A 20,377-nucleotide genomic window follows, 5' to 3' on the forward strand; every position below is an offset into this window, starting at 1 on the left:
ATTATTCAGGCAGTCAGGCTTCATCACTTTAAGGGAAATGAGACTGTGGTGTCCACCTTTTATAAGGCACAGGTCAGAAAGGTGAAAGGATATTCTCCACACACTACTCAAAAAGCTCAGCACAATCCAATACAATACAATCCTACTTGATTGGCACTCCATCCATCATCTTAAACATTCACACTCTCTGCCACCAATGCATCGATTATGATCCCACAAGGCAGAATTAAGACCAGCATTCCCACTCCATAACCAAGGGAGTGCTGTGCTGTCTGAGATACCATCTTTTGGAACAAGATGGTCAACCAAGGGGGCTTGTCTGCTCAGCATCTCCTTCTCGCTGACTGAAATCCATCAATGGTGGCTCGTACACCTCCCCTCTCCCACCCCCTCGATTAATCACATCTAAAACAGATCATTTTACTGTCTCTGGCGCCTTGCCTAACTAAGCAATGACTGGACTTTTGAAATCACTTTTGGATGTGGTAAGATCCTATTTAAAGTGCAAGCCGTTCCAGAATCCCTGAAGGATGAGAGAGGGGTGACAAAAGAAAAAAGGTTGGGGAGTTACAGAATATGGGAACAAGGGAATTGAAATTGGCTAGTAGAAACGGTGGTGCAGTGTGAATTAGGTACAATTTGGTAGCAAGGTGCAAGACCAAGAGGAAATTTATTTAGCAGCAACAGGAGGAGCCTATCCTGTTTCTTGTACAAAAGACAATGAGCTGACTTATATCAGTAGCGTGCTTTATCTCTTAGGGCAAGCTGTGTCACTGACTAGAGAAGCTAGACTCCATATCCAAAACAGAGATCTTTGAGCTGGTCCAACTCTGGCCTCCTGCATCTCCTCCCTCCCTTCACTTCTCAACTGATATTGCATGAAGGACCCAAATTCCTTCGATGCGCTCATTAAAACCTACCTCTTTAATGGAGTCTGTCCTAATATCATGCTTTGTGGCAGCATGATGAATTTTATTTGACTGTCGGTCCTGTGAAACGCTGTGGGATGGTTGGATTGGCTCACGATGCTAAATAAACGCAACTTATTGTTGGCTGAAATCCTGCCTTTGCAGTCACCCTTGCTGGCCACGAGATGGTGTCTTATACTCACTGCAAGAACGGGTTCAGTCAGCTTTTGGGATGAAGCTGGATTTGACACTCCCAGTTCTGTGGCTAACAGTGATTCTACACAATACCTTGTGTAGGTGCTTTCAGAACAACATTTAATTCACTGCTCATCACTAGCTGCCCTGATAATTGACCATTCCTGTGTTGATATTGTAACACGTTCCACAGGCAAATTCACGAAAAAAGTTAAGAAAATATTAGGGATAGGTGACCAAAAGCTGGTCTTGAGCTTGAGAAACTTGTAGGGTTCATGAGGCTGAGGTGGAGTGAAGCACAACTTCACAGGACGAGCACAGGTACAAAGGGTTGATTGGTTTCATCTGTGCTCCATACTTTCCCACAAGGGGGACAAGACAGAACTCAAGGCCAAACAATTAATAGTGAATTCCTCCAGCAAAATGCAGCCAGTGGAGGATAATAAATATAAGCAAAGAAATACCCATGCTAAATTTGATAAGCACATTCTTTTTAATTGATGACATACAAAACTGTACAAAAATCAAACTCTTTCCAAACATCCGCAGGCAACATGCCACAGGTATTAAAGTACTAAGATATTAAGATACAGGAAGATTCCTGACCGAAATCCCCAGCACATGCTATAAACAGTTAACAAGCTCAGTTAAAGTGGATGAGGGGCACCACCTCTTCAATATCAGTGTGAGATAGTCAGTCTAGGTCGCCCCTGAACAGACTGTTAGTTGTTCTAGATTTATGTTTATTTTTCCAGACTTGCCATCATTGCCCCAAGTGAGAGATATTTCCATTCCTTTCCTCTACCCGCGTACAGCAACTCTTCCCACTCTCAACTCAAACAAGCAGAGCAGTGAAGAAACAGAACGGGCTGACTAAACTGGCTGTTTCTTGGGCGATGGTAGGAAACAAGCTAAAGCCTGACCCGATGCACACTGGCAACGGGCATCCAGGCAAGGTGGATGCCCATTTCCCACCCACAAGGAGAAGACTCTGTGTCACCAGGTCAGATCAATGCCCTACACTTGCTCTCACCCCAATCTCTGGGTGCAAGACTACAAGGTTGCCTTTAACACTTGGGTGGGAAGGCAAAGGAGTTTGGCCACAATGGCACAGATTTCTGCAACCGTGTGGAAACTGCCCATCACTCTGTCACTTTAAGGACACCACTGGGAGCAGGCAGGTAGGACAAAGTCTTCACTCCAGTGATAATAGACTTCCTCTTAATATTAAAAACAGTACATTTCTGAGACGGATAAAACTCTATACAACTTATTCAACAGATCGAGACTGAAGAGATGTCTGTGGGGATAGAAAACGCCCCTCCTCACTGTATGTGAACCAACCCAATTCCGATAGGGGCTGCCTGTATGTGCAGCTTATCCAATCGTCCATTTGTACAATTTGGGACCAATACACGGAAAAAGAGCTCTCAACACTGTCCTCAATATCCTTGTCTGTTATTAATGCTACACCTTTCCACTACTGGCAGTGGGTAATTTGTAACTCCAGCCTCTCTGCTCCTAAACCCACCCACTGTGCCTTTCCCAAATTGACTGCCTCCAACTTGCCCTCTGCTCCCTCGGGCCATCCTCTACACACTCCTGAGGGCTGGATGGAAATGGAAGTCAGGAAGACTGGATCAATTGTGTCGCTTCCTGGCCCCAAGCTCAGTGAAACCTCGCGCCATTCCCTGGAGGACTAGGTCTGATCTAAACTCCAGTTTGACCCCCAGAAGACTGTGAAGAGCAATGGTGAGGGAGGCCAGCAACTCTAATAACTTGTTATGAGCAACAGCTGAAGTGAGCTGCTCTAAAAATCTGGTTAGATTCGGCCCTGTTCAGGCCCCAGTAAGCCAGGACTGGCGGTTATTGAAAAGAGCCCAGGATCTCTGCCTTGCTGTCTGCAGCTGCTGGTTACAGGACCCCTGTCAAAGAAGGAGCCCCATCTGCAGACAATTAAGTCTCAGCCCCAAGCTCAGCTCCCTGGCCTTGACTTCAACCAATGTTGTTTCTGGAAGCAGAGCTCTGAGGTCTCCCTGCACAGGCCAACTGCGAAACATCATCGCCCTTGTAGCCAATTCCTGTGGTGTGTTGTTTTGAAAAAAGCAAAAGAGTCAGAGTTGCAGAATATGATCCATTCCTCAAAATTATCAAAACATTCCTGTGCTATTGGAGGGGAAATTTAATGTGTCTACAGGAGTGCCCCTTGATTACAGGGAATATCGGTCTTCTGTGCGTTTGTAGACAATGGAAAACAGGGTGAATGGCTCACCACAGAACCTGGTTTTTAAAAAAACCCACTAAAATATAAACAGAGTAACTTTATTCAAACTGCATGTAAATTTCTGGCGCCGGTCAGTGTTTTTCAGTTCCTTGCTCCTGTGAATAGGTCACTTGTGAAATGATGTACACCACTTTACTGCAAGTAGCCTTGTGCTTTCACCAAGGCAATGTGTCCAGTTTAAGCTTTTAAAACCATACAACTATGAACAGAGGGGAGATACTTTCACGTGTAAATGAAGACCCCAAACAAGACAATGGCTGTAAAATTAAATAAACAGACAGTTCAGGGAAGGTTCACTTGGCCAATTTCTGGGATAAAGGAATTTGGCCGAGGACGAAAAGCTGAGCTGGAGTTTAGAAGAATGAGGGGTAGTCTTTTTGAGACATAAGATGCGAAAGGGGCTTGAGGGATAGATCACCGAATCACTACAGTGTGGAAGCAGGACACGCGGCCCAAGTAGTGCTAACCACTGAGCCACCCTGCTGCCCAGCGAAGAGATGGTGAAAGGATGTTTCCCATTGAGGGTCAGTTTCAAAATAAGGGGTTTCCCCACTCTTAGAGGCTGTAAATCTTTGGGATTCTCTTCCCCAAAGGCCAGTAGAGATTGGGTCACTGAACACATGTGACAGAGTCTTCAATCACGGGAATCAGGGCTTATTTAGGGGATGAGAGGGGGAGAAATGACAGAAAAATGGAGTGACAGTCACAGCTATATCAGTCACTCTCTATCTGAGTGACAGAGCAGGCTCAAAGGGCCCAACAGTTTCCTACTGCTCCTAATTCTCACCCTAGCTAATAAAGTCTGGTGAATATTCCTGCTTTTTGTTTTATTGGTGGGAGATGAAGTCGGAATTCCTGGAGGCTGGTAGAGGTGAGTAGGAGCATCCTCAATCTCCAGCCAATGAATTCGGCCTGGGACCAGGACAGCAAAAGGGACACCACCTGTACTACACCCTGTTCCTGCTCTTTTTCCCAATATTTTTATCCAATTAAAAAAATCAGGAGACATTACCTAGGGAGGGGAGAAAATAGAGAATTTGCTAATGCAGAGGGTGGCTGAGATGAACAGCATCAATGGATACAAAGGAAAGCAGGATAATCCTACAAGGACCAGAGGAATAGAGTGATCAGTGAGATAAAGCAAAGGTGGAGTGTAAAAACCTGTTGGGCTCGAATTCTTCCCTTTGCTCCCTGCTGTCTGCAGAGTGCAAGAGATCTTAAACACAGCCCCAGTTTATCCCTTTCAATCCAGAAATCCTACAGGGCAATCCCCATGGGTTCTCCCATTGCACGTCACTCAAACTGGTCCTCAGGGTGCAGCTGGCTACTGCATTGTCTGCCTGTCCAGTCAACAAAGCCCAGCGCTGAACTGAAACGAGGTAAAAGATACAGAAAACATTGAAGAGCTGGCCAGTATTTAAAAGGAACGTGTAATGATCAGGTTCCACCGCAGGAGGCCTCTGAGTGAAACGATAACCTGTCCAGCCTCTTGACTGCACTGTTGTCTTTTCCAGATATCAGCATTTAATTGGAGGCATCAATGGATATAAAGGAAAGCAGGCTAATGCTACAAGGAACAAAGGAATAGGGTGATCAGTGAGAGGGGGAGATGTGGGGATCGATTCAGTTCAGCATAGCTGATGAGGGTGATTCCTTGGGAAGGTGGGCATCCTCTGCTAAACATTCGAAGTAACTGATGCAGATGGCACCACTCTGACCTCCTCTCACTGACAATTCATCTAATGTACAACTTCGTCCGTTGACTCCCCGGTGAGGTTGGACGATAAATCCACATTCAAAGGTCACTGACTCTCTTACTCTCAAAGCTTTCTGAAAATATTGTGCTTGGCAGCGAGAACATATACAGCGACTGGAAAACTGATCCATACTTCCCAACTGACACTCCCAGGGCAGGTACAACACAGGGTTAGATACACAGCAAAGCTCCCTCTACACTGTCTCCCACCAAACATGCCTCAGACAGGGGTAGCTACAGAGTAAAGCTGCCTCTACACTGTGCCCATCAAATACCCCTTGGGGAGGGATGGCACGGTGTGATACACAGTAAAGCTTCCCAGACACTGTCCCCATCAAACACTCCCATGCTGTGGCAGCCTTGGTCGCATTGCTTGCTTTAGTGACGATCTACAGCACAATTTCAAATCATCATCGTTCTCTCCTCTCTGCTCAACGGCATTAACATTTCTGTCACTCCCAAAGCCCAACAGACCCTGAAAGTTAACAGAGGGCAGCCTTTCCCTCATCTCTTGGAATGAGGGAAAGACAACTTGTAACTCAAGCGAGAAGCCTTCAGACTGTGGAGGATAGGTCAATCTCCCAGACCTAAAGAAAACTAACACAAGTAAAGTAACATTACCTCATTCAACCGGGCGCGATTTTATTCTGCCGCAACACGCAGATGCTCCAGCCTAACCTCAATGCATGTGTAAGGCAAAACTGGGTCAGTCCAGCTCCAAGACAGAGTCCTTGCTTTGTGAACCACTTGCCAGGCTGCTGGCCTGGGTTGCTGGGGCAGGCTGCTGGGAGCAAAGCCACAGCTTCATGGAGTTCTCAGCCCTGATGTTGCGGTGGGTCATCAGGATCTCGTTGCCCTCATCCTCACTCTCAGCAGGTTCCGGAAACTTGCGCTGCCCTGAGGTAGTGGCCAGCAGGTTCATGTGTGGGTGCAGGCTGTGAAGGAGGTGCAAACAACTGGGGGTCAGAGGTTCAATGTGTCAGGCAAACAGTAGAATATTGCTGAGACTGCCAGAGCCTACAGTAACACAATAACTTAAAAGGCGCATTTCGAACCATCCTGACAAACATAATTCAAATGGAAGTACAAAGGGATCTGGGAGTGTTGGTCCAGGACTCTCTAAAAGTTAGCTTGCAGGTAGAATCCGTGATTAAGAAAGCAAATGTAATGTTGTCGTTTATCACAAGGGGGTTGGAACATGAAAGCAGTGATGTGCTTCTGAGGCTTTATAAGGCTCTAGTTAGTCCCCATTTAGAATACTGTGTCCAATTTTGGGCCCCACACCTCAGGAAGAACATACTTGCCCTGGAGTGTGTCCAGCGGAGATTCACACGGATGATCCCTGGAATGGTAGATTTAACGTATAATGAACGGCCAAGGACCCTGGGATTATACTCATTAGAGTTTAGGAGGTTGAGGGGAGATCTAATAGAAACTTACAAGATAATGTATGGTTTAGAAAGGGTGGACGCTGGGAAGTTGCTTCTGTTAGGTGGGGAGACTAGGACCCATGGGCACAGCCTTAAAATTAGAGGGGGTAAATTTAAAATGGAAATGAGATGACATTTCTTCAGCCAGAGTGTGGTGGGCTTGTGGAATTCATTGCCATGGAGTGCAGTGGAGGCCAGGACGTTGGATGCCTTCAAGGCAGAGATCGACAAATTCCTGATCACACAAGGAATCAAGGGCTACGGGGAGTGTGAAGGGAAGTGGAGTTGAAATGCCCATCAGCCATGATTTAAATGGCGGAGTGGACTTGATGAGCTGAATGGCCTTACTTCCACTCCTATGTCTTACGGTCTTAATTCACTGCAGTGCTAACCAAACAGAAACTGAGCCACTTGAGACAAAAACAGGGCAGGCAACCAACAGCTTTGCCCAAAAGATAGGTTTTAAAATGTGTCTTAAAAAGGAGGAAAGAGATGGAGAAGAGGCAGAGGGATTTAAGAAGGGAATTCCAGAGCTTACAGCCCAGGCAACCTAAGGACGGCTGTCAATGGTGGAGCCATGGAAATGAGGGATGTGCAGAAGATCAAAATGAGAGGGGTCAGAGACCTTGGAAGGCCTTCAGACTGGAAAAGGACAGAGCTAGGGAGAGATGAGGCCACTAAGAGATTTTACAACAAGGATCAGAACTTCTGTATCGGATTGCTGGGCTGAGAGTGAGTGCAGGTCAGTGAGTACAAGATTGGTGGGAAATAGGGCAGGGTGCAACTTCGGAAGTGGACAGTGGCAGATAAGCTCAAATTTTCAGACAGTTGAAAGGCTGTTTATGAACATATTTCACAAGCCCTGAGGTGACCAAGACATAGATGGGGATTTCAGCTGCAGATGAGCTGAAACAGGGAAGAAAGTTCATGGTGTCACAGATGGCAGAAACTGCCAATCCTGAATGATAGGAAGGAAATGCATGAGTTTAACTCAGACAAAAATAAAACTTCAGTGGCTCCCTGGACAGGTCGCTAACAACTAAACAAATCTCAACCTGTCAACTTTGCTCAGGGTCTTAACTTTGGGTCTTCCTTTTAACTCCGACTGCAAATGCTGCACACCCCTCTCTCTCCCCAGGTCCTCCATCTCAGCATCACCACCGCACCCCACAAACAGCTTCCACTGAGTAAATAGTGCAGCTTACCTGATCCCGTTAACGCAGTCCTGCTGAGTGTGAAATTGAAGAATAGGACTGAGGACGGGGTCCGGCCCCTCTGTTGGTGTTAACGAGGTGTCCCACACAGAAACCGTTCCCTCAGTATTCCCGCTGACTACATAGCGCCCATAACTGCGGAGAGAGAGAGAGGAAACAGAGCTGTCGATTCTTTGCACAGCAAGGTCACACAAGCATTCAGGTGATAATGATCAGACTGGCCTTCGAGGGTTAGTTAAAGGATAAATACTGGCCAAGGCAATATGGGGAGAACTGCCCTGGCTTGTTTGAAAACAGTTTTGAGAGATTTTGTTTGCAGGTCCACATTTAAGATTGTGGCTGATCTGACTGTGGAATCATTCCCACTTTTTGGCCCCCATCAGCCTTGAACATATAAGTCATCCAGCCTCTACCACTCACTATGGAAAAGTATTCCAAAGACCAACGACCTCTAGAAAGAAAAACTCCTCTCAGTCTTAAGTGACAGACTCCTAATTTTGAAAGTGTGACTCACAGATCTAGTTTCCCCCAAAAGGGGAAATATCTTCCCAACATCTACTGCATCAACCCTGTCCTACCCCTCCCAAGAATCAAAAAATGCCGAGCTGGAAAAGCACAATAGGTCAGAACTTGAGGAGCAAGAAAGTCCAAATTTTGGGCTGGAATCCTCTGACCTGCTGTGCTTTTCCAGCATCAGCAGTCCTTTCTGTCTCGTCCTCCCCCCCAGAATCTTAAGTGCATCAATAATCATTCTTCTGAATGTCAACCAGTTTTGGTTCAACCTGTTCAAACATCCCCCATGCAGTATTTCTACAATACGTGGGAACGGCAGCACAGGTCACGTACTCATGTACCTGAGCCAGCTTTGCCTGCTAACTTTCACTATTGTGAACTGCCATGTCAACACTCCATGTTACTGTCAATGGTCACAATGTAGTACAAGACTGCTCACCAGGGGGCAATCTGGAGCACATCTGCTCGTCCAAATCCCATTTATCCCACTGGCTGATCAGTGGGGGCTTGCAGCCTAGCCACAGCAGTGGCCGTAAACATTGTATCGAAAACCAAACTCTTACGGTCACTAACTGACCATGAGCAACTCACAAAGAAAGATTTAAAGAATTACTCACATATCCAGATCAAAATACATCCTCTGATTGGTTGTCGCTGAGCGGACCATGGAGAATAGCACTTTGCCAGGCTGGCGTAGGTCCCAGCACAGGATTTCAGGATCCTTAGGGAAACATGAGAAAAAGAGAGTACTTTGAAAAAGGGCTGTGGGAAACAGGGTCAAGTTCAGGGTAGTGAATCGTAACTAAGGAACAGTACTCAGGGAGTCTAGCAGGTCGACTGCAGGGATGGAAATTGGCATCAGAGTGTGATATAAAACAGATGGCTCCCCAATCACACCCTAGGACCAAAGCACCGTAAAGCAGAGGAGATCATTCAGCCCATAGCGCCTCTGCTGACCCTGTGACACAGCTATCCAATTAATCCCATTCCCTTTCTCCTTCCTCCCATAGGCTTACAAAAACTTACCTTTAGAAGAGTCAATCCAACTTCCACTTGAAAGCTTCTATCGGATCTGCTTTCAGTAGTGTGTTCCAGATTACAACTCGCAGTGTTAAAAAATATTCCAATTCCCTTCACTGTTTCATTAGCTCAGTTGGCTGGATGGCTGGCTTGTGGCATAGAGTGATGCGAACAGCATGGTTCAATTCCCACACTGGTTGAGGTTACCATGAAGGACTCTCTATCTCAGCCTCTCTCCCCTCCCTGAGGTGTGGTGACCCTTAGGTTAAACTGCCACCAGTCAGAACTGAATGGTACGGAAACAGACCCTTCAGTCCAATTCGTGCACGCTGACCAGATACCCGAAATTAATCTAGTCTCATTTGCCAGCATTTGACCCATATCACTGTAAACCCTTCTTATTCACTCAGCCATCCAGATGCCTTTTAAATGCTGTATCTGTACCAGCCTCCACCACTTCCTCTGGCAGCTCATTCCATACACGCACCACCCTCTGTGTGAAAAAGTTGCCCCTCAGATCCCTTTTAAATCTTTCCCCCTCACCTTAAACCTATGCCCCTCTAGTTTTGGAGTCCCCCTACCATGTGAAAAAAGACCATAGCCCGCCACCTCTTTCTCTCTCTAATGAGAGAATAGCCCAATGGATCTGGTACAGGTATAGCAGCGTTACCTTTACCTCGGCAACTATTATAAACCCACGTCCTCAATTTACTTTCCCGCTGCTAGTAAAGACAATTTCTTCTTATTCAATCTCTTCAAACCTGCATTTGTGAACACCCCAATTAAGTCTCCCCTTAACCTTCTCTTTGCCAAGCAGAACAATCTCAGTGGCTGCAGTCTATCCACATTCTCTATCCCTGACACCATTCTGGTAAATTTGAACTGCACCTTTATCAAGGTCATGACACCTTTCCTGAATTTTGATACACAGAGTCAAAATTGCCTGTTGTGGGGATTAGCATGACTTCCGGACTAGCATCATGACCGTGGGATCATAACCTTGCATTACTAACAGGCATGCTGAACGTTTAATTCCATAGTGTGCTTTCTAAAGAGGGCTGCTATGGCTGAAATGGCTATGGATGGTAAATTTGATGGTTGAATGGGGGGGTGAGGGGGAAAGGGGGGGGGAGAGAGAGGAGGAGAGAGAGGGAGAACAGAAGGAGAAAAGAGAGGGAGTGAGAGAGGAGGAGGAGGATATGAGAGAGAGAGAGGAGAGAGAGGGAGAAGAGAGAGGGAGAAGAAAGAGAAGATAGAGAAAGAAGAGAGAGACAGAAGGAGGAGGAGAGACACAAAGAGAGAAGGAGAAAGTGAGGAGGTGAAAGACAGAGGAGGAAAGAGAGAGGAGGAAAGAGAGAGAGAGGGGGGGGAGGAGGGTGAGACAGAGAAGGGGGGAGTGAGAGAGAAGGAGGAGGATATGTGTGTGAGAGAGAGAGAGAATGATGCTGAAATATCCCACCAGACAAGGTCTTCAGGATGATTCAAGGGAGAAATGCACTACAACCTGAACTGTAATCTCCCGAGAGTTCTCTCAGTCTGGAAAGATGATGGTAGGAAATAAAGCTGGCTGGGACACGGCTATATTTTGGGTCTGTCCCTTCAAGCATACACAATAACAGGGGTAAAAAGCTAGCTCAGTCAGGGTCTCTGCTCATAAGGGGAAGCTGTGCTAATAAATCAAGCGGTATGAGCACGCCAGAGGAATGAAGTACTCGTGCATTCTGGTCGGAACCCACGACTGTGTACACTGACAGTCACATTGCAATTCACTTAATTCCCTCAGTATTGCAGGTAAAGGGCTCTCTCTGTCTGAGTGCCAGAAGGCAGTAGCTAGTCAAAAGGAAACAAGTACAAATGGAGAACACTCTTACTGAGTGTTGTCAACCAACCATTGTCAAAAGGAAACAAGACAAAAGGATTTCAATTAATCTGCAAAGCCAAGAATTCCAAAATCAACAGGTCAATCATTCATGCTCAATGCTTACTCTCCACCATCGAGCCATAGAAATTGTTCCATTCAACTTCTCACTTCGAATCTGTCTATGCATGTTACATTTGCATTTATTTAGTGGCTAATAAGTTCACTTTTCTGTTAACTCAAGAAAGCCAAGTGAAACTGGCTCCTTTTAAAATATTACTTCTGCAACAAAGACATCCTCAAGGCAGGGATTCTTTTCAAATTAACCTTGCTCCAACCAATCGAGGAAGAAGGTTAATGAAGGAGGGGGAGACTGGAAATCTACTGTAGCATCTGGTCATAAAAGCCAACACTAAGAATATCTCCTTCTCCTCTCAAAGGCTCCTGGCTTACCTTCCGGCCCCCAGTGTAAAGCAGGTTTCCGTCAGGTGAAAACATCACATGCGTCACTCCTCCCTGGTGGCCCTGTAAAATGGTGAGCACAGTCCCCTTGTCCCGGGAGTACAGTCCCACTGTCTTGGAGTAGGAGGCACAGGCATACAGGTCATGTTCGGGGCTGAAGGCGATGCACGAGATGATCCCCGTCTGCCCCCGTTTCTTCACTGGAAACAGAGAGAGGGGTCAGTGGAATTCTGTAGTGTTACATCGCTGTATGCTCACAGGCAAATTGGGAAGGGGTGTGGTGGTCCTGTTTCATCCAACTATCTCGCAAAAGCTACTGCTTCCTTGGGCTGTATCCATACCCGTCAGCTCCCCTAGGCTCTCACCTCATGCCAAGGCATGGAGTGCAGCAAATTTCTGGTGAGCCAACATTTTAGAAGCAGCTGCAGAGCACAAGTACAGGACTGGATACAGCCATTCAGCCCATCTTTCCTCTATAGCTGTCTGGAAAAAAACTACCCAATTAACTGTTCTCCTGCCCCATTTAAATGTTTCTCTTCAAATATTCATTTGCTACTCTGTAAAAAGCCAAGGATTCTGTACACCCCTGGTTTCTGAGAGAACATTATTCTTCCAACCAGACAGTATCTATGAAGGTGCAATGCTCTGTCAGAAATGCATTGGAAACGTCCTCCTGGATTTTGTGCCTATGGAGTGCGACACACATGGACAACATGCAAACTTGGAGGATTCAACTCAAGATATACTGGCTGTCCAGAGATGGCTTGCTAAATGATATCTGCTCTGGAGCGACTGTCTTATGAGGAGAGGGTCAGTAGATGGGCTCATACTCATTGAAATATAGAGGAATGAGAGGAGACTTTATTGAAACATTCAAGATTCTTAGGGAACTTGACAAAGTAGATGTGGTGAGGCTGTTTCCCCTCATAGGAGAGTCTAGGACCAGAGAGAATAATCCCAGAATAAAGGGATCACACATTTAAAATGGAGATGAGGAGGAATTTCTTATTTTTGAACCTGTGATCTTCTTTATAATGTAGGGCGGTTGAGTTTGGATCACTAAATATAGTCGAGGTTGAGATTTTTATTCAGTAAGGAAATCAAGGGTTATTGGGAAAAGTCAGGGAAATAGAATTGATGGTTAGATCATAATCTCATTGGATGGCACAGCAGCCTTAATGGGCTGAATGGCTTGCTTCTGCTCATGTCTTATGGATGCGATGGTCAAACTAAACAGAACTTGATGCTGATTCAGCAAGACACTGTAGCAACTTGGTTAGACTCGAGGGAGCAATAAACTCCAGCCCTACTGAGTGTAAAAGGAATGACGGATCAAAGTATTTCCAAAATGACTCAACAGCAAATTGACAAGCGATTCTTCTTGTCAATAAACCCTAACTCCCTCTCACAGGTTCAGAAATAAAAGCTGTCAGGCATACCCAGTGTTGGTCTCTTCTCACACTCTCGACCAGGACGAGATGTATCAAACACCCTCACCGTCTTGTCAAAGCCACAGAACAGCTGAGTCCCATCGGGTGTGAAACAGAGGGAGTGAGCAGACGTCAGCTCATCCTGCAAGCACAGAATTCAAATGAAAACCACTTTGTAATGGCTGGTACCTCCATTCGGTGACATGTTATACAGCCTCTGAGAATCAGACATACCTCACTGTCCCTTCTGGAACGTGGAAATATATAATGCATTCGGTTCCATTCATTCATCACCCCAGTTCTCGAACCATCTGATATCTTCACAATCCTCCAATTCTAGGCTCTTATGTATCATTCCACCAGAGAAGTGTCTTTTCCTTCAACTACCTAAACCCTAAATTCTGAAATTCACTCCCTAAACCACTCTGCGTCTCTTTCATCGAGAGCCCCAACCCAAAATTTAGTTTTTTAAATTAAGCTTTTATTCCAATTCTCTCAACATTATAGTGTCAAATTTTAATTTGATAGCAGTCCAGTCAAGTGCATCATCAGTGACTGTAACAGAAGGTGACAGTCCCTTACCCTTGACTGCACCCCACCTCTCACATGCCCCCAGAGGCCATTCTCTCTTTAATCAACCAACTGTTAATACTAGCACAAAATCAGAAATTGCTGGCAAACATCTGTAGGTCTAGGAGCATCTGTGGAGAGAAGTCAGAGTTAACATCTTAGGTTGAGTAACCCATCCTCAGAACTGGCATGCCTGGAAGAGATGTGACAGTGAGTTAAATACTAAATAAAAACGGTTTCTGAGCAAGTGTCAATTGACCTGAAACATTAACTCTGATTTCTCTCCACAGATGCTGCCCGGCCTGCTGAGCATTTCCAGCAACTTCTGTTTTTGTGCTAGTATCTACAACATCCGCAGTTCTTTTGGTTTTTATCTTGTAAATATTAGCTGTCCCATTACATGAGGAACCACACAAGAATGCGCCCTGCAGAGCACAGTCAGTCAGCAGCTGGACACCAGCAATAATCTAGGCTGATTCCCCAACCCCTGAACTTCAACCCTTGCACAGAATTACACAGTAACTCACCAACAGCCCTAACCCCATCTCTCTCTCTCTCTCTCACACACACACACACACACACACACACACACACACGCATGCATGCACGCACACAAAATGCAAACATTGCTCCATGTCCGAGGATTCCACCTGTTAAAGCTGCTGGACGTACGTGGGTAGTGGGAATGAACTGAGGTTAAACCCGCCTGGACTTACCAGGTGATTGTATGGCCGGAACGTGGCCCGCAGGTCCCCGTAGAAGGCATCCCAGATGTGAATCGGGTTGTCACGGCTGCTGCTGGCCAGACTGTGAAAGGAAGGGCAACAGCATAGAGTTCAGAAACTATGCCCTGACCACTGGCTTGCCTCACACTTTAGCAGTCGCACGAACTACAAAGAAACTGGCTGACAAACTAAACAGGCATGAGGTGAAGCATATGTGTGTAAAAAGCAATGCTTTTGCACAAAGACAACCAACAAGACATCCATTACATGAGGAATCTGGAAATATATAAAACAACTCAGTCAATATCACACAATGAACAGCACAGCCCAGGAGGCCATCATTCAGACCCTCCATCCAAAAGCAATCATAGTGTCATACATCATGGAAACAGGCCCTTCAGTCCAACCCATCCACACTGACAAGCTTCCCAAACTAAACTAGTCCCACTTGCCTGCATTTGGCCCATATCCTTCTAAACCTTTCCTATTCACGTATCTGTCCAAATGTCATTTAAATTCTGTAAATGTTCCTGCATCCACCTCTTCCTCTAGCAGTTCATTTCACACACTAACCATTCTCCGTGTAAAAACGCTGCTCCAATGCCATTTTTTAAATCTCTCTCCTCTTGCCTTAATCCTCCAATTATTTGTCCAATTTCTCTTTGAAGACGAATTTTGCCAGTGCATTACATATCGTTTGATGCTCTCCCCCTAAATCTGTCTCCTTTGGTTTTCCGTCATTCGACTAAAAAAGGAGAATCTATTTCCATCTAAACTGAGCTGCCCCAGCCGAGCGCTAAGGCTGCCAGTTGGGGTCAAAAACTGGATTGAGCCCCGAATCAGTGAGCGCTGCTGTGCAGCTTGGACTAATTTCTGGCAGCAGATGAGATGCTTTGTTTATGCAACAAGACGATTCGATCGGAAATAGAACATGACAGCTATGTGCAATGTAAAAATCTCCAGGGCTGAGAGGAATTGGGCAGCTCTTTCAAAGAGCCAGCACAGGCACAATGGGCCGACTGCCACAAATTTGCAGATTAAATAATGTTTCTCATTGCACACTTGATTTAGTGACGTGTGGCCCTTTGTGAGTGTGACATTCTATCAAATAAGAGGAACACAAATCTGCTGCCCGTCTAACTATGACCTAATGAAATTGCTTGTGTTAAAGCTGCTTGCTCCTGCGATGTTGCTAGTGGCTTAAGTACAGTGGGGAGAGGGTGTAGTTTGTGCTGGGGTGAGGGACTCTTAAATCCAAACATCAAATATACAGTACACTTCAAAGCAACCAGCACTTACAAACAGGTCTCGGGAGCCATTGATGACATGATTGGGTACCAGCAATAATCGTATATGGTATCTCCCTCAGACATACGCAAGACGGCACTCTGCAAATTCAACCACAACAGGTAAGATCAATGGCAAAAGAACCAAAAGGGAGATGAGAGCTTAATTTTTAAAAATTGTTTGAGGTCTGGAATGCACAGTGGAAGCCTGATTTAACAAAGCTCTGAAAAAGGGAACTGGGTCAATACGTTAAACAAAAAATGTTGCAAGGCTACTGAAGGTGGGGAGAGAATGGGACTAATCAGAATATTCTTTCTGGTACAGTGGATCAGAAGGTACATTTTCATAACTCCTTTGAATGTTCTGAAGTGTCCTACAGTGTTTCACAGGAATGTCACCAAGCTAGCGTTGACATCTAACTATGTATGCAGATTTTACAACAGACTACAAAACATTTGGTAGAAGAGACAGGTATTAAAGAGCACCTTAACAGAACAGAAAGTCATAGAAAGGATTACCACTGAGCATGTATGTAACTAGACTAGCTGTATGAATATTGTGGCCATAAAATGTCATAAGATGGGAATTCTACAGTGACTAACTCCCTCCTGACTCTACAAAATCTTTCCACTGCCTACAAGGCAGGTGATAGGAGTGTGATGGCATAGTGCCTGCCAACCTGGATGGATGCAGTGCCAACAACAGTCGAGAAACTTGACACCATCTGACCCAGTTGATTGGCAGCACATCTACCCACTTCAATATTCACATCCTCCACCTGTGACACTCAGTAGCAACGGTGTGTTCCATCCACAAGATGCACTGCAGCAACTTGTCAACCCTTCTTCTAGCACCTCTTCCAAAACTATGACATTAACCATCTAAAAGGACAAGGGCAGCAGATGAACTGGAATGACTACCCCCAGCTGCCAGTATCCCTCCAACCCACACACCAACCTGACTTGGAACCACTATTCCCATTCCTTCACTCTTGTTGAAGCCCCCTACCCTGATTGTACTGTGCACATAGCTACAGCCCAAGGAGTGGAGCAGTTCAAAGCAGCTCTTCACCGAACAAAGGGGCTGCACTCTGAAAGCTTATGATTTCAAATAAGCCTGCTGGACTATAGCCTTGTGCTACGTGACTGCTGACTTTCTCAAATAGTGATCGGGGTGGGCAGTAAATGCTGAACTAGCCAAAGATGCTGACATTCCAGTAAAAAAATCAATGAAGAAAATGGTTTTCAGGGAAAGCTGCCATGTATTTTCATTTGTGTAAAAGATGAGCAGGAGCAGGAATATGGCCTCTTGAATCTGCTTTGCTAGTCAGTATGATCATGGCTGATCATCTCTCTCAACACCACTTTCTCCTCGGCTCAATGTGAAATTACAGCCTCTAATGTCCTCCCCCTTTCCAGTTCAAGACTCTCAGCTCTCTTAGCCAAGCCTTTGGAAATATTTTAAACATATCAAACAAGAAATCAGCCTAGTTTGGCATCTTTAATACTGAAGTGCACCATGCAGTACCTAGCAACTTCCATATGCACTACATATCTTGAATGGGAATCATCTCTCAATGCTCCTATACTATGGGCTGTGCTGGGAATCCCAACCAAGGTCCACCTCTCATTAACATGCAGTGACAATCTCCTATTAAGATGACGGGACCTCTTCTACTGTGGCCCAAGATAATGTCCACAGTTTGGAGCTGGCATGAATGCACCCATCATAAACAAGTTCGAAAAAGGAGCGGAGAAGGACATCAGAATTTGTCCGGCTTGTGACATTCACCTTGGTCAAATAACTTGGGGATAAAGATGCACTGAAGGCTAGAATTAAACCCCACTCTGGCAGAAAGTGGTTACGCTTCAGGAGGGCAAGAAATTTGAGATCTCATTTTGTCTTACTTTTATCTCTCTTACTGTGAAGGACGAGAACAGTGCAAGAGTGTGAAAGAAACAGATACCATCTCTGGCAGGTCATCCAACTCCCCGGTATAGAGGTCAGAGGGGAGATTAAAGATCCGCAGCGTATTGTCAGCACTGTTGGTCAGAATGCAAGAACCATCCGGGGCCCTGCGATAAAACGCACAATAGTAAAACAGTAAAAGAGAAAATGCTTGCACTTGATGCAATTCACAGCAGAGCAAAGTTGGGAAACAAGCCACTCAGACAAGCTTATTTAACTGAAGGAACACAAAAATCAATCTGCTTCACAAACTACAGTACCATACTTCAAAACATACTTCATTGCTGTGTAATGCCATCAACTATTCTGAAAAGCACCAATGGAATGTTTTTAATTTTTTGAGGATTAAGAGTTGACCCGATCTACGTTTTGTGATAAGGCAGACAGGGAGAAACTACTTCTGCAGGTTGGGGAGTTTGGGGTTAGACAGCAAAGTTGAAAAATTAGCACTACCCCTTTCAGGAGTGAACTTCAACACACAAAGAGCAACTCTAGGATGGTGACGGTGAGCATGAGGGGGCATAGCTTTAAATTGAGGGGTGAAAGATATAGGACAGATGTCAGAGGTGGTTTCTTTACTCAGAGAGTAGTAAGGGAAAGGAACGCTTTGCCTGCAACGGTAGTAGCTTCGCCAACTTTGGGTACATTTAAGTCGTCATTGGATAAGCATATGGATGTACATGGAATAGTGTAGGTTAGATGGGCTTCAGATCGGTGTGACAGGTCAGCACAACATTGAGGGCTGAAGGGCCTGTACTGTACTGTAATGTTCTATGTTCTATGATGTTTGGAACTCTCGTCCGCAAACAGCAACCAGTGCTGGATCCATTGGCAATTTTAAATCTGAGACTGACAGATTTTTGTTAACCAAAGGCACTGATATTAAAAGATATGGGGTCAAAAGTGGGTAACATGGAGTTTGGTCACATGTCAGCATGATCTCACTGGTTGGCAGAACAGCCCCAAGAGGCTAACTGGTGTTTTACTGTGCCTTGTGTCTCAGGAAGCCAGAGGAGAATGGAGTATCCTTCCGGCATACAGCCACACTGCAGAATTCTCACTGCTAATGCCAAACCGATCAACTGGGGCCAGGGGAATGTGCAAAAGGTCACTGGAGTGGAGGACGACAGAATCCCCTGAGGGTCACAGGGCTTGTGAAACTTATAGGGAGGGGCACCTGATAGCAGCAGACACAGCTTTCCTCACAAGACACAATTAAGGAGCGAGCCACAGGGAATCTAGGGTAATATCAATTGGCCAATGACTGCGGCTGAACTGCAGGCCCCAAATTAGCTGACCACTGTTGACGAGTCCAGGCAGGAGAATAAAAATCTGTACTAGATTCTGGATATGAACAGAAAAGCAAACAATTCTTGAGCCATACAGCACAGAAACAGACCAAACCAAATTAGTCCCACTTGCTTCCATTTGGCCCAAGACCTCCAAACCTTTCCTATTCAAGTACTTATCCAAATTTTTAAAAAATATTGTAACTGTACCTTCATCCACCACTTTGTCTGGCAGCTCATTCTACACATGATCCACAATCCATGCAAAAAAAAGTTGCCCCTCATGCCCTTTTTAAATCTATTTCTCTCACCTTAAAAACAGTAGTCTTGAAATCCTCCACCCTAGGGAAAAGACCCTTGTTATTCACCTTATCTAAGCCCCTCATGATTTTATAAACCTCACTAAGTTATAGGTCAGGGAACTGGCTGACAACAAAACAAGCTACAGGAAAACTCCCCTTCAGTTCAGAAAAATCTCACCTTCGTCTTTACAAAGGATTGTGATTTGTCAATTTTTTGGGGGCCTTTGATTTGAGAAATTTCCATGACTTTTTCTGCACTCACCATTTACAGCCCTTCAGGAAGTTTTCCACAGTTCTCGTATACTCCTTCCACGCACCCGAGAGAAGTTGAGGAGCTTGGGTGAAATCGTATCCGATCGGACTGGAAAGCAGCAGAAAGAGCAGCCACATTAGAACCACGGGATAATTAGCAGTGTGTCAGAATGGCATTGTGGGCAAAATATCCCCGCCGGCCAGTGTAAGCACATGGAGGTCAGTGCAGTTTGGTGGCAGGGTCGAGAGAGTGCCTGCATGTGAAGGAAACACCAGCCAGTACCAATCTGGATTCTGTATTTAGCGAAAATGTTCTCTGAAAAGAGCACTGCAATACTGCGGTAGTACTGGAGTATTGCCATCAGCTGAGGCTTTCCCCTCTGAGTCAGTTGCAGGTTTCCATCAGGGAGGTGTGAGCACAAAAATCCAGGCGGACACTATTTGTGCCAGTGAAAGGAGCTGCTGTCGCTCAAAGGAGACATCAAACCAAGGCGCTGTCTGCCCTTTCAGGTAGACATAGACAGTCCAATGGAAGGTCACAATCTCCCCAGTGTCCCTGGCCAACAACGGAGCAGATTGCCTGGCTGTTATCAAATTGCTGTTTGTGTGAACTTGTGCACAAGTTATAGTTTATGGTTACAGTATTTCTTACATTGCAACAGGGTCTACACTTCAGATTACCCGTGAAACAAGGGCATGAGAGGGGCCAAAGAAATATAGTTCAAGGCTGTAATTATGATCAGAGATAATGGGAACTGCAGATGCTGGAGAATCCGAGATAACAAAGTGTTGAGCTGGATGAACACAGCAGGTCAAGCAGCATCTTAGGAGCACAAAAGCTGACGTTTCGGGCCTTGACCCTTCAGCAGAAAAGGGTCTAGGCATGAAACGTCAGCTTTTGTGCTCCGAAGATG

At 45.5% G+C, this 20,377-nt stretch overlaps 1 protein-coding gene across 7 annotated transcripts in view; it reads right to left on the reverse strand.

Moving 5' to 3' along the window:
• Positions 1-1,573: 1,573 nt before the first annotated feature.
• Positions 1,574-20,377, reverse strand: part of wrap53 (WD repeat containing, antisense to TP53) — a 33,078-nt gene continuing 14,274 nt past the window's right edge. For all 7 annotated transcript variants that reach the window (XM_048524190.2, XM_048524188.2, XM_048524191.2 and 4 more), the window contains 9 exons: positions 19,474-19,572; positions 17,619-17,727; positions 15,665-15,753; positions 14,357-14,447; positions 13,080-13,212; positions 11,632-11,840; positions 8,918-9,021; positions 7,779-7,922; positions 1,574-6,078 (listed from right to left, as the gene is read on the reverse strand). In XM_048524190.2, coding sequence (XP_048380147.1) covers positions 5,850-6,078; positions 7,779-7,922; positions 8,918-9,021; positions 11,632-11,840; positions 13,080-13,212; positions 14,357-14,447; positions 15,665-15,753; positions 17,619-17,727; positions 19,474-19,572 — 1,207 coding nt within the window. In that variant the 3' untranslated portion in view covers positions 1,574-5,849. The remainder of the gene's footprint in view (positions 6,079-7,778; positions 7,923-8,917; positions 9,022-11,631; positions 11,841-13,079; positions 13,213-14,356; positions 14,448-15,664; positions 15,754-17,618; positions 17,728-19,473; positions 19,573-20,377) is intronic.

This window comes from Stegostoma tigrinum, chromosome 45 (assembly GCF_030684315.1).
Source record: "Stegostoma tigrinum isolate sSteTig4 chromosome 45, sSteTig4.hap1, whole genome shotgun sequence".
Classification (NCBI taxonomy): Eukaryota; Metazoa; Chordata; class Chondrichthyes; order Orectolobiformes; family Stegostomatidae; genus Stegostoma; species Stegostoma tigrinum.